General features: G+C 44.7%; 1 protein-coding gene across 1 annotated transcript in view; it reads right to left on the minus strand.

The window, feature by feature from the left end:
* The window catches only part of SSH2 (slingshot protein phosphatase 2), a 267618-nt gene that overhangs the window by 11532 nt on the left and 243262 nt on the right, over positions 1-12824 (minus strand). The window contains 2 exon segments of the mRNA XM_021067518.1: positions 9170-9215; positions 9218-9369. Of these exon segments, the coding sequence (XP_020923177.1) occupies positions 9170-9215; positions 9218-9369 (198 nt within the window).

Genomic DNA, 12824 nt, shown 5'->3' on the forward strand with positions numbered 1-12824 from the left:
TATGCTTATATGATATGAGGCTATTAAAAACAGGAATTCCCTGGTGGCCTAGCCCTGGTGGTGTCGTCACTGCTGTGGCTCCAGTTTGATCCTCGGTTCAGGAACTTCTCTGCATATTGCAAGTGTGGTCAAACAATGCCCACTCCCCACCAAAACACACACACACACAACCAGTCAGGTGTTTTAGTGGAATGATGTCCAAGGTATATTATTTGGTGAAATGCATGCTGAATACACTTGTAATAGTCAGTTTCCATGTTAGAATAAGTATAGGAAAATTATCTGGAAGAAAATCACTAAACTGGTGACTGTGTTTCTTTCAGGGAAGGAGGGCTTTTACTTCTGGCAGGGGGAGGAGGGCTTTACTTTCTACACTTTGCAGTATTTCTGTAGTTTTGAATTAAAAAAGTGAACATGTTTAAGAACTGAGGGGGGGGACTAAAACAAAACAACCCCCAAGTTATACAAAGAGAAATACTCTGCTGGAGCCCATTATAAGTCCTCACAATTGGGGTAAAGAGCTGATACAGGGTTAATCACTGATATGGAAGTGTGAGGGGGGTAGTAATCCTACTTGAATTAGAAAGCAAAGTTGAGGCTAGTAAATTGGGAGAAGCAAGTGGGTAACAGGAACTCCTGCTGTGACACAGCAGAACGATCCAACTAGTATCCATGAGCTCTCTGGTCTCGCTTAGTTGGGCTAAGGATCTGGCATTGCTGTGAGCTGTGGTGTAGGTTGCAGACATGGTATGGATCCTGCGTTGCTGCAGCTGTGGTGTAGGCTGGCAGTTGCAGTTCAGTTCCAATTCGACCCCTAGCCTGGAAACTTCTATATGCCACATGTGCAGCCCTAAAAAGCAAAAAAAAAAAAAAAAAAAAGTTGGTAACAGAATGGAAGAGGATAAGCATAAAGTATAGGCCCCTTTCATAAAGATCTCTGGATAAAAACCATTAAGCTCTGGTGACACCTGGAAAGACTCCACACATATATGGACAGAAGGTCTGATGGGATCTCATTTCAAACCACATTAACAAGGAAGCACGGTTCCCAAAGTTCTAATCAAGCAGAAAAATGTGGCCCTATGGTTGGGCAGGATCACCTGCCTAGGTAACAGGTCACTGAATGTGGCATTTGGGGGTGCAGTGTCCCTGACTTACATGCTGATGAAGAATTACCTCACCGCAGGGTGGAATGGGAAAGAGCCCAAAACAACTTACCCCAGGCTCAGGGCCACACCTGCCTCGGCTGCCTGTGAATCTCAGCCGAGTCATGCGCCTGCACTAATGTGAACTCCTGTTTGTTCTCAACTCTGCACCTGCTCTCCCTCCCCCTGCCTGACTGCTGCTAGGGTGGGGCGCTCTCTGACTCAGGCCTGCCCAGCATAAGGGTGCTTTTCCGGGTAGGAAGCAGGTCAATCTGTTGACGAAGACAAGCTATAATCAATTAGCTGGGTGTGAGGTGGGGTTTTCACCTTTTCCAAGCTGCACAAACACCAGCCACCCCTAGGAGGAGACAACATATCACATATCCCAAAGTGTGAGTGGCTGTGGGAGGAAGGCTGTCTGGCTGGAGAGGTGGGGCCTCAGCTGTACTTGGTGACCAACGGATCCCAATGTGCTTCCCTTTAAAGTTTCTTCTTTCATGTCTAGACACCCTGTTTTCTGAGCTAAATATGACTGTGTTCTCCAGTTTCCAGCCCTCACCTGTCAGGAGAATGTCCACACCTGTACCAAGGCCCCCAGCCACCATGGCAGGACAATTCCATGATGCAGATGGCTAGGGAGTGACCTCCAGAGTAGCTGTTTTCACCCTTCTAATAATATAAGAACAGCTTAGCTCATCAGTCGACATGCAAATGGGATATTTTCATGATCCCAAGAACCCTCCACATGTTTTTAAAAAACTGCCTGTGAATCGCTAATCAACCAAGAGGGAACGACAGAGTGATATTATGCTAATAGGCACAAACAGTGCAGGTTTCAGAGGAAGTGGCTGACGTCACAACAGCTTTACCCAACAGGGATTTCCTTCTCTTCCTGGGAAGATATTCATCAGAAAACACTGGGTCAGGGCTCTGGAGTTAAACTGACACCTACTTGTAAAGGAGAGAGAAAAATCCCAATCCAAAAATAAGTCTGACTCTGCTGCCTTTTTCACTTTTGCAGTAGGACCTGTAGGGAGAGTGGGCAGCTCTCTGACCAGGTCAAGATACTCCTTACCATGGCTCGGAAGCACTGCTGTTCCAGGGGCCCCTTCCTGAGCCCCCCCACCTCCTCCTCCCAGCTCAGGGGTCAGTAACCTCCACCCTGAGTTTTGTGCTTATCATTCTTCCCTTTTTCCTCATAGTGCCATCACATGTTTTGTTCTAACAATATAAAGCTTAGTTTGCATGTTTTGAATTTTACATACATGAAATCATGCTGTATGTATTCTCCTACAACTTTTTTTGACTAGCATGTTTTTAAGATTCATCAATGTGTGTAGCTGTAACTGCATACATAGTGTGGTGAGTATGCCACAAGGTATTCATCCACCCTGTTGATGAACAGCTTTGGCTATTACAAGCACCACCACCACAGGCATTCTTGTGCCTTGTGCACACTGCGGTTTCTCAAAGGTGTCACACGTAGGAATGGAAAAGGTGTGCATCACAGTTTCACTCAGCAACACCAAACTGTCTCCCATTGAAGCTTTTCCCAAGCCAGTTTATTCTAATGCTTCATCCCTGCTAGGGACAGATGTAAGGCATTAGGTCATATTTGTTATTTTAAACTGTCATATTCAGCTGACTCCCCCCACCTATTCCAGGTAGGCAACAAGGGAATAAGTTGCCAAAAAGAATTTCAGAGTTGGGTTGTGGCCTGGATGATGCAACCAAGTCTCAGGTTCTTTTCCTGAATGGCCTCCGACCTGAATTTGGATTTACATAAACACACTGACACACATGAGATGACTGGGCCATTCTGGGTAAGAACCTGGTCTTTTACTTAGTAATGACCGAGAATGAAATCTAACTCCCATCCTTTTGCCTCTGCTTTCTTTCTTGTTATATGCTTGGTGGAGCACCAACTCTGAGACAATGAAAGAGAGGAAAATACTGCTAAAGATGGAATATCAGTTATAGTGAAATCAGACTGTTTATGGTTGCTTCTTAAGGCATCAGGGAGCCTGTAGAGAGGAGAAGGAAGAGAAAAAACATCAATTGAGCATTTTCTGTGCTGTGCATGGTCCTAAATGCTCTAAGATTATTTTGCTGAAAAGCTATTAAGAAAATCCTTTAAACTTTAATTGCGATTGGCTGTCATCTGACCAGAATCCATCTCCTCTCATTCTTGGGTTCCCTCCTGCTGGCTGACCACTGTGCACCAGCTAAGCCAGGGTAAAAGACAACTTTGTCTCCTTTGGCCCTGGTGACAGGGGTGTTCAAAGAATCAAAACTAACATCTGTGAGGACATGTGTCACAAACTCTCCCTTGGCCACCACCCAGTTTTTCTTTCTTGTCCCTTATACACTGGAACATAATATCTCAGACACATGGTCCAGCTTGCGAATGCTTGAAATCTGAACCTGTCTAATGGAACATAAATCTGCCAAATACCTAAATGATCAGAGTTCAGGATAACAAACAGGGCTGCTGGTAATTTAATGGAGGGTTTCGACACACACACGCACTTCTCCTTCTCCTGCCTCACTTCCATCCCCTATTTATAAAAACAGAAAAAATAAAATTAGATGTGGACAGAATCAGTGCCTTTACTGTACTCTCACTTTTAGGTCTGAAGGAGAATATTAAATATTAGCCTTTCCCAGGCTGTTTATTAAAGACATACTAAAAGATGCAAAAAGTTCCTTGTATTTCAGAGAGGGTGTCATTGCTTGGTCTATACCTTTATGTTCTGATTAAACTGTAACCAACTCATAAATCCCTATAAGGGCCTGGTGTCATTTTGGTAAACTTCTCTTACACCAAGAGGTTACCAAGTACCAAGCTAATACCCTCAAATGGAGGGCTGCCACCTCAAGTTAAGCACCCAGTGCTACTCTGGACAACCATCGGGCTTGACAATCTATCTATATCTTTGGGAAAATCACCACGCATTGTCTTTGCAAAGAATCTGGGACTTCCCTTCTGCCTCTTGTAAGCAGAGAGACCTCATAGCAGTGCTCTAGGGCCAGGCAAGAATCCGCTAGGCTCAATTCATTTGGCAGGTACCCTGTAGGGCCATTTCTTGACAACACATCATAGACTGCAGACCTTGATGGTTGCATAACCAGGAGGCACTCTCACTCTTTTTCCTTAGACTTGATTTGGTTTGTGTTGGTTTTTCCTCTTTCTTTCTTTTTTTTGCAGCACTTGGGCCAAATAGAAGTTCCTGGGCCAGGAATTGAATCTGAGCTGCATCTGCAACCTAGGCCACAACTGTGACAATGCCAGATCCTTAACCCTCTGCGCCTGGCCAGGGATCGAACCTGGGCCACCACAGAGACAATGCTGGATCCTTCACCTGCTGTGCCAAAGCAGGGACTCCATTCGAGTGTTGGTTTGAGTATTCACTGCCCATAGGTTTAGGGAATGTGATACCTCCTTAGCACTAGAGGGTGAATATGAATTTGTTTTAGCTGGTCCAGGAAATTCTGTTTTCCTAGCTAGTGATTACTTTTAGGAATACGACTCAGTCCTGGTCAATGGTCCTGCAGGGGTGGGAGTGGGGAGGGATGAGCAGTCTATCTTGGAGCTTTTGGAAAAGGTCTTTCCCTCTAATTGAAATGACCATTCATTTAGCCAGAGGCTGAGGAATTCAATGTAGATGCCTAGAAATGTGGAAGACATTTGGCAATCATGGGGCAATTCAAGGACAAAGCCACTAACGAAGGAAGGTGGAGCAGGAAGATGAGAGCACCCAAGTCCCTGATTACATCATAAGCCATTACAGAGTCAACTTCTGTGCTTGTTACAAGAGATGTTAAATGATCCAACTTTTTAAACTGCCTTTAGTTGGGTGTTGGGTCTTGTGTCTGCTCCTGGAGACCCACTCTTCAGCCTTTCTACCCTGCTCTGTGTCTGGAGTCCCACCTATGAACCACATCAACCGGCCCCCTGTCCCCTCCTTCTACAGGGCATGGGTAATGGGGAGCCCTAGCAGAAGACTAGAGGGAGGAGAGTGAAGGCAGGCCATTATTCCTGTAGCTCCTTCCCCGAAGAGTCACTCTGGCTGGCTGTGTCCCTTGACTGAAGGCTCTTGGCAACTCTTCTGAAGGTGCCTTTTCTCTCGGAGTCTTCTTCCAGTAACTGCTCCCTCTCTCTTTGCCCAGAAGCTATTACCAAAAGGCTCTACTGATACAAGTCCCTTGATCCCACTACAATTCCACACCTTTGTAAATACTCCCTTTATAAAACCCAAGTCCTCATATGATCCTAATCTGAGTATGCTGCTTCTTGTTGAGATCCCAACTGATGAAGATATTCTATTACTTGCAGCTAAAAGCTGCCAAGTGATAATAACCCTCAGCACTAGGTTTTAGTTTTTAAAATCCAAGACTCATCACAATACAGAAAATTCCAGGACACCTCTGTTCTAATGGAGTTAGCGTGTCTGTGGGTGGCAGGTGGCAGTGTCTGGAGGAAGGAGGAGGAAATAGATGGCACATGCACATGTGTTTCCTGGTAGCCTTGCAGGAAGGGGTAAGAATCACATCTGAATAACCCTTAACAGTCTATAATGTAGCTTATACACACTTTTATTTACAATAACCCTGTGAGGTAGGTCTCGTGATTTTAATTTTACAAATGGGGTCAGGTGAGGATCAGAACTGTGATTAATTTTTCAAAGTTGTAGCAAGGGGTGAACCAGGAACGGAAACCAGATCTACTGACTCAAATTCTGTGGTTTTTCTCTCTTCCCAGGGCTTGCCCTCCCTCCATGAATCAAGCCCAGGAAGGCAGGACAGAACCAAAAGGGAAAGGGAAGAGGCTGGGTGACATGTGGGTTTATGCTGTCCTTCTATTCCTCATCTAAGATTTTTCTGAAATTCCTTTAACATCTAAGAAAAACCACATACGCTAAAAAAAACCTCCCAATCCAACAGCTTGCAGTAGCCTCGGATTCCAGAATAAATACTGAAATTGGCAGGACACCTAGTATCCTTCCTCTCAACGGGTCACGTGAGGACACTGCCCAAAATCCGTCATGTGTGTGTCTGGGTATGTACAACATTTATGTCTCATCCTACCCTCAGATGGCTCTTTCTTGTGCCAAAAAGAACTGCTCTGTCCTACCTTCTGATCTAATCTAAAAATGTCATCAAAATCTGGCCCCAAAAACCTAAAAATTCTTTTTAAGTGGAGGAGACTTCAGTATCCTCCCAGCCTCCTAAGAGAATGGCTCAGATGAAACCATGCCAAGTACTGAGTAAATGGGAGGGGTTTTTAGTGGAAACCATAACGCTATGCTGTGGCCACGTTTTCACAATACTTCAGGGGTGGGAGGGTGGTCCCTCTGCCTGGAGAGACTGGGAGGCTATTTAACATTTCGTTCAGGGGAAACATAGCCCAGATCCAAGAGTCAAGACCAAGTCATGAGACTCACTGGAGTCAAACTCTGGCATCAGCCCCGAGTGCTTGTAGGCAGCTGTGCCTTCACCCTAACAAAACCATCTAGAACACGCCTACATGGAAGAAACAAAATACAAAATTCTGGCATGTGGCTTCTCAGGAAACTGATCCTTAAATTCAGTTTACTATCTGAATTTTTTCCCTGAGATCAGCTGAAGGTGGCTTTCACCACCAAAGGGGTAAAACATAATGTAGTGAAAATAAGCACTTATTTTATAACCAATTACCAAACTGTTGTTGAAACAGCCAGTTCTTATTGATACAGGAAGATGTTCAAGAACTAGCACTGGGTAGACAGAGAAAGACGAATACTCTGTAGTATCACTTATACACAGAATCTAAAAAAGCCAAACTCAGAGAAACAGAGAGTGGAGTAGTGGTTACCAAGGGTGGGGTGTGTTAGGGAAATGAGAGATGTTGGTCAAAGGGTACAGACGTCTAGTTGCGAGATTATCAAGTCCTAGGGATCCCTGAGGTACAGCATGGTGATTATAGCTAATAATACGTGAATTTTTTTTTTTTTTCCATTTTTGGCTGCCCTGAAGCATATGAAATTCCCAGGCCAGGGATCAGATCCGAGCTGCAGCAATGCTGGATCCTTAACCCATTGTGCTAGGCCAGGGAGCCAACCCACATCCCAGCATTCCCAAGACGCTGCTGATACTGCTGTACCACAGCGGGAACTCCACATGCATGAATGTTGCTGAGAGAAATCTTAGTCTCACTACAAAAAAGAAAAGGTAATTATGTGAGGGGACAGATGTGTTAGCTAATGCTATGGTGTTAATCAGTCTGCAATATATAAGTGTATGAAATCAATACACTGGACACGTTACACTTATGTAATAATTGTGTTATCAATTATATCTCAATGAAGCTGGGGGGTGGTAAGCAACAGTGGTGAGTAAATGCGCAATTAAAAAAAAAAAGACTGGAGTTCCCGTCGTGGCGCAGTGGTTAACGAATCTAACTAGCAACCATGAGGTTGCGGGTTCGGTCCCTGCCCTTGCTCAGTGGGTTAACGATCCGGCGTTGCCGTGAGCTGTGGTGTAGGTTGCAGACGCGGCTCGGGATCCTGCGTTGCTGTGGCTCTGGCGTAGGCCAGTGGCTATAGCTCCGATTGGACCCCTAGCCTTGGAACCTCCATATGCCTCAGGTGCGGCCCTAAAAAAAGACCTTAAAATAGAAACAAGAGAGTTCTTTCTGGGAGGCACCTTCATACTTCAAATGGGTTATATATCCCAATTCTGATTCGTTACATGACCAAAATTACTGGAGAAGACTCAGTGAAACCAAGCCCTGAAAAAAAAAAAAAAAGCCCAAAGCAGCAGGGGGTACTTTTTTTTTTTTAAAGAGTGGGCCAAAAAAAAAATTTTTTTTTGTCTTTTTGCCATTTTCTTGGGCCGCTCCTGCGGCATATGGAGGTTCCCAGGCTAGGGGTCCAATTGGAGCTGTAGCCGCTGGCCTATGCCAGAGCCACAGCAATGTGGGATCTGAGCCGCGACTTCGACCTACACCACAGCTCACGGCAACGCCAGGTCCTTAACCCACTGAGCAAGGCCAGGGATCGAAACCGCAACCTCATGGTTCCCAGTCGGATTCATTAACCACTGAACCACAACAGGAACTCTAAGGGCCAAAAAAAAAAAAAAAATTTTTTTTGTCTTTTTTTTTTGCTATTTCTTTGGGCCGCTCCTGTGGCATATGGAGGTTCCCAGGCTAGGGGTCCAATCGGAGCTGTAGCTGCCGGACTACGCCAGAGCCACAGCAACGCGGGATCCACGTCTGCAACCTACACCACAGCTCACGGCAACGCCGGATCGTTAACCCACTGAGCAAGGGCAGGACCGAACCCGCAACCTCATGGTTCCCAGTCGGATTCGTTTAACCACTGTGCCACAACGGGAACTCCAAGGGCCAAAAATTTTTTAAGAATTTCAGCTATGCCTAGCATTTCCTTGGGAGCAATTAGTATTCATTCTGATAGGGTAGCTGCATCTGGCCTAAGAAGATGCCGAAAAGTGTTTATTAAAATTTGCACATAATTGAGAACTGAAATAAGGGAACATTATTTTCATCCTTTAGTTTAAATGTCTTTATATTAAATGCCAAATTTTTCTTGCTAATCTTTTTTTTCCTTTTAGGGCCGCATCTGAGGCATATGGAGGTTCCCAGACTAGGGGTCCAATTGGAGCTGTAGCTGCTGGCCTACACCACAGCCGCTGCAATGTGGGATCTGAGTCATGCCTTCGACCTACACCATAGCTCATGGCAACGCCAGATCCTTAACTGACTAAACGAGGCCAGGGATTGAACCTACTTCCTCAGGGATGCTAGTCAGATTTGTTTCTGCTGAGATATGACAGGAACTCCTTTCTTGCTAATCTTAAATGCTGGTACTTATTTTTTAAATGTCAGACTGATGGAGATTTCAATATTCAAAATGTATCACACATTCAAATTAGGCTGGGAACTAGCTGCAGAGAAGGTCACTTCACTGTGCCCTGGGGAGCATAAAGAAGAGAGAATCTGAGAAAGTCAATTAAGGGCTTACCTTGCTAGCAGGATCCCCTGGTACTCTTCCAGCTGTCTCATGAACTGGGGTTAGGCTTGGTCACGGTTCGTCTTTCCTTCACGTAGTCATAGGCTCGGTCCAGGTTCCAGCCGTACTCCTTCATTGCGTAGGCAATCACAGTGGAGGCTGAGCGACTCACCCCCATCTTGCAGTGCACAAGGCATTTAGATCCATGTTTCCTAGTTTGGGGGATTGGGGTCAGGAGAAAAAGACAATAGCGAGTACACTTTAAAAGCGAGGTTCTAAACACGTCTCCTGTCCTGCCTTTCCACCTTCTTGCTATGCAATCTGTCCCGCCTTAGTGCACCTCTGAGCAAAAATGTGGGGAGGGTAGGTCATTCGGGTGCACTCAAATGATATTCAGTGTTAACATCAAGGCTCTTTAATCCATTCAGCAAACATTCACCAGGCATTTACCATGTGTAAGACAAGGCGTAAGGTCTGAGATGCAAAGGTAAGTACAAGTTTTCCTCTAAAGGGTAGGATTCATTGGGAAAAGTGGGAGTAACTGCAATGACAGTTGGTCACAGAGAACAGAAGGAGAATTTTCAATTTAGAGACTGGACCCCATTTTGTGTGTGGTTGGAGGCCAGCCTGCTCAGCCCCAGGGGCATGTTTCATGACTGGCATGCTATTGAGTTACAGGTGTGGCAGTGATTCATCTAATTTATCCAAATGTTCTGAGTTGCTTCCAGTTCAAGTTCCAGTAAGAGTTCTGTCCCTGGAGAAAAGCACAAACCAAATGAAACTAACCCTTCTCTTTACTCAGATGTTGCCCTGGATATTACTTTTCACAACACCACCACCCGCGTTCTATCTAGGGACTGGCTATATAATATAACCCGTGGAGTTGGATGGGACCATGTGAGGCACCACATGGCTTTCTCAGGGAGGAGGCTGGAATGACTGACTAGCTGTTTTTTGTTGTTGTTATCTTTAATGGGGGAGAAGAAAGAGAAAACAAAGTTTCCATAAAGTGACACTAACAAACAAAACCCCTGAGTCTTAATATGCCTTATTACCTTGGATATGAATATTACTGAACATTACTCAGTTATGCTAATTCTGCTAATAACACAGTGTCCGTTCGGAGTAAGGCCTTCAAATATTTGCTAAATGTATGAACAAACTTATGGATCTGCTGGTTGGATCTGTCAACTGTAAGTAGGAGCAACATTTAATTAATTAATTTTTGGCTGCACCTGTGGCATGTGGACATTCTTAGGCTAGGGAATCCAAGCCACAGCAGTGACAACGCTGGGTCCTAGACCTGCTAGGCCACCAGGGAACTCCAGGAACATTTTCAAATCTGGAAAATATAACCGTTACTCTTATCACTAGTGTACATGGGCTGGAATCTTTTCCAAGTGGCTATTCTAATAAATTTAAAAATGCACATGACAGCCTAACAGGGGAAACTTATTCATTCCCTCACTCACTGTATTACAGTAGACAAGCTTCCTTTCAGAAGCTTATAATCCTGCTGGAGACAGAGACACATAAAGAGTTAAATACCAATCCAAGGAAGAATGAGGTTAAGTGCCAAAATGAGTGGGCCAGATAAACTACAGGAATGCAGAGAATGGTCTGGAATAATTGAAACGGTCTCAAAAGAAAGGTAACATTTTAGTGTCCTATGGTTGTTGCAGGTGTGTGTGTCTGTGTGCTTAAACTATCCCAAATGGCAAGGAATATTTGTTTTGCTTATGGCACCACAGAGTTTTCATTTAGTCTATAGTTGGGAAGCCAAAGCACAGTGACTCAGGTTTAAGTTCAGACATGTGCTCTATATTTTCCCATCATGCTCTGACAACTTTAATACATCAAATTTCAGGTCTATGCCTGTAGGCATGGAACAAACTTGGACATCCTAAGAAAAATACAATTATGAAATTCACTCCTATGAAAGCATTTCTTCTTTTTATTGTATTTCCTTTTTTTTTTTCTTTTTCTTTTCTTTTCTAGGGCCACACCCATGGCATATGGAGGTTCCCAGGCTAGGGGTCTAATCGGAGCTGTAGCCGCTGGCCTACACCAGAGCCACGGCAACATGGGATCTGTGACCTACACCACAACTCCCGGAAATGCCAGATCCTTAACCCACTGAGCGAGGCCAGGGATCAAACCAGCAACCTCGTGGTTCCTAGTTGGATTTGTTAACTACTGAGCCACAATGGGAACTCCGCATTTCTTCATTTTAAAATGGGCATTTTCAGTGGATGGCTTTTAACTCAAGTAATGAAATTTGGAGTTAGTTCTCACCTTAACCCATTTCACCTTTTGGGTCCAGTGTCCACCTCCACACCCTCATGTCAAGTGCCAGACTATTCAGATTAAGCCCAGCATTACATTAGGAAGCCTCAACTCAGCCACATGTAGAAAGAGCCTGGAATTCAGGGCTCTGATTAGGGTGAAACACTGGAGATGCCCAGGGTACGGGCCAAGAAGGTACTCGCTCTCAGATGCTGACCTGTAGCTGCAGAGGACGTACCTCCCTCTCATCCCAGCCCTGCTGAAATCAATCAGCCTTTCTCTCCAGTGGGACTGGGGCCTCACCTTGATCTCTAGCCTCCTTGGCTATGACCCTGACAACCTGCCTTGTCTTTTCCAGTCCCCTTTTATTAAGGAACTAGACTATCCCTAGATACTTGATGAAGTAAGACATGATCTTAGGTTCAAGTCGTGTCTCCACCACTTGTTCCTTAATCCCTTTGAACCTCATCTCTGCAGTCTGTCCTCCCATGAAGCGAAGGATTACAGTATATACCTTTCTGGGTTTTGGAAAACCCGAAAGGAAATGTGTATAGTACGTGGCAGGTAGGAAGCATGTCATGAGTGGTATTATTATTATCTGGAATAGTTTAATAAGAAGCTTCAACTATATAAGTCTTTTAGGAACTGGCTAGGGACTGAGAGAATGGGCTCAAAGCTGCAGTGTGGGGATTCAGGGTAACTAAGAGGAAGTACTTCCTGACCATGAAGGTCCTTGCGTGAGGTATGGTATCATTGTTTCTTTCTTTTTTTCCCCGCTGCGCTCGTGACATATGGAAGTTTCCAGGCCAGGGGTCAAATCTGAGCTGCAGCTGCACCTTACACTTAACCCCCTGCACCACAGTGGGAACTCTCTGGTATCACTGTTTTTGGCTGTGCCTGCAGCATGTGGAAATTCCTGGGTCAGAGACTGAACTCACATCACAGCAGTGACCTGAGCCACAGCACTGACAATGCCAGATCCTTAACTACTAGGCCACCAGGGAACTCCAAAAGAGAACTTTAAAAACAGAAGTGCTTCTCATCTGCCAGGGAGGATCTGGGCATGGTTCCACCTGCAGAGGTGGTATGGCCAACATGTTCACTGATGGCTTCTTCCGTTAAAGGAATAAAAAGGATTGGCAAGAAAATCCCCAGCGACTTGAAAAAAAAAATTGGTGTTCACATATTAATACTAATTGATACCAAACACTAAATTAAATACCATTGAATTGTTTTGCTAAAAGGACTAATTAACTTGAGGAAGACAACAACAGAGGGCCAGAGGAAAATTTCACTATTTAGAGTATTATAAATATAAAGTAAAAGAACAGGAAAAGACTTCCAAAGCTATGTTTCTCTCCTTGTCTTCAGAAAGGAGGAT

This window comes from Sus scrofa, chromosome 12 (genome assembly GCF_000003025.6).
Source record: "Sus scrofa isolate TJ Tabasco breed Duroc chromosome 12, Sscrofa11.1, whole genome shotgun sequence".
NCBI lineage: Eukaryota > Metazoa > Chordata > Mammalia > Artiodactyla > Suidae > Sus > Sus scrofa.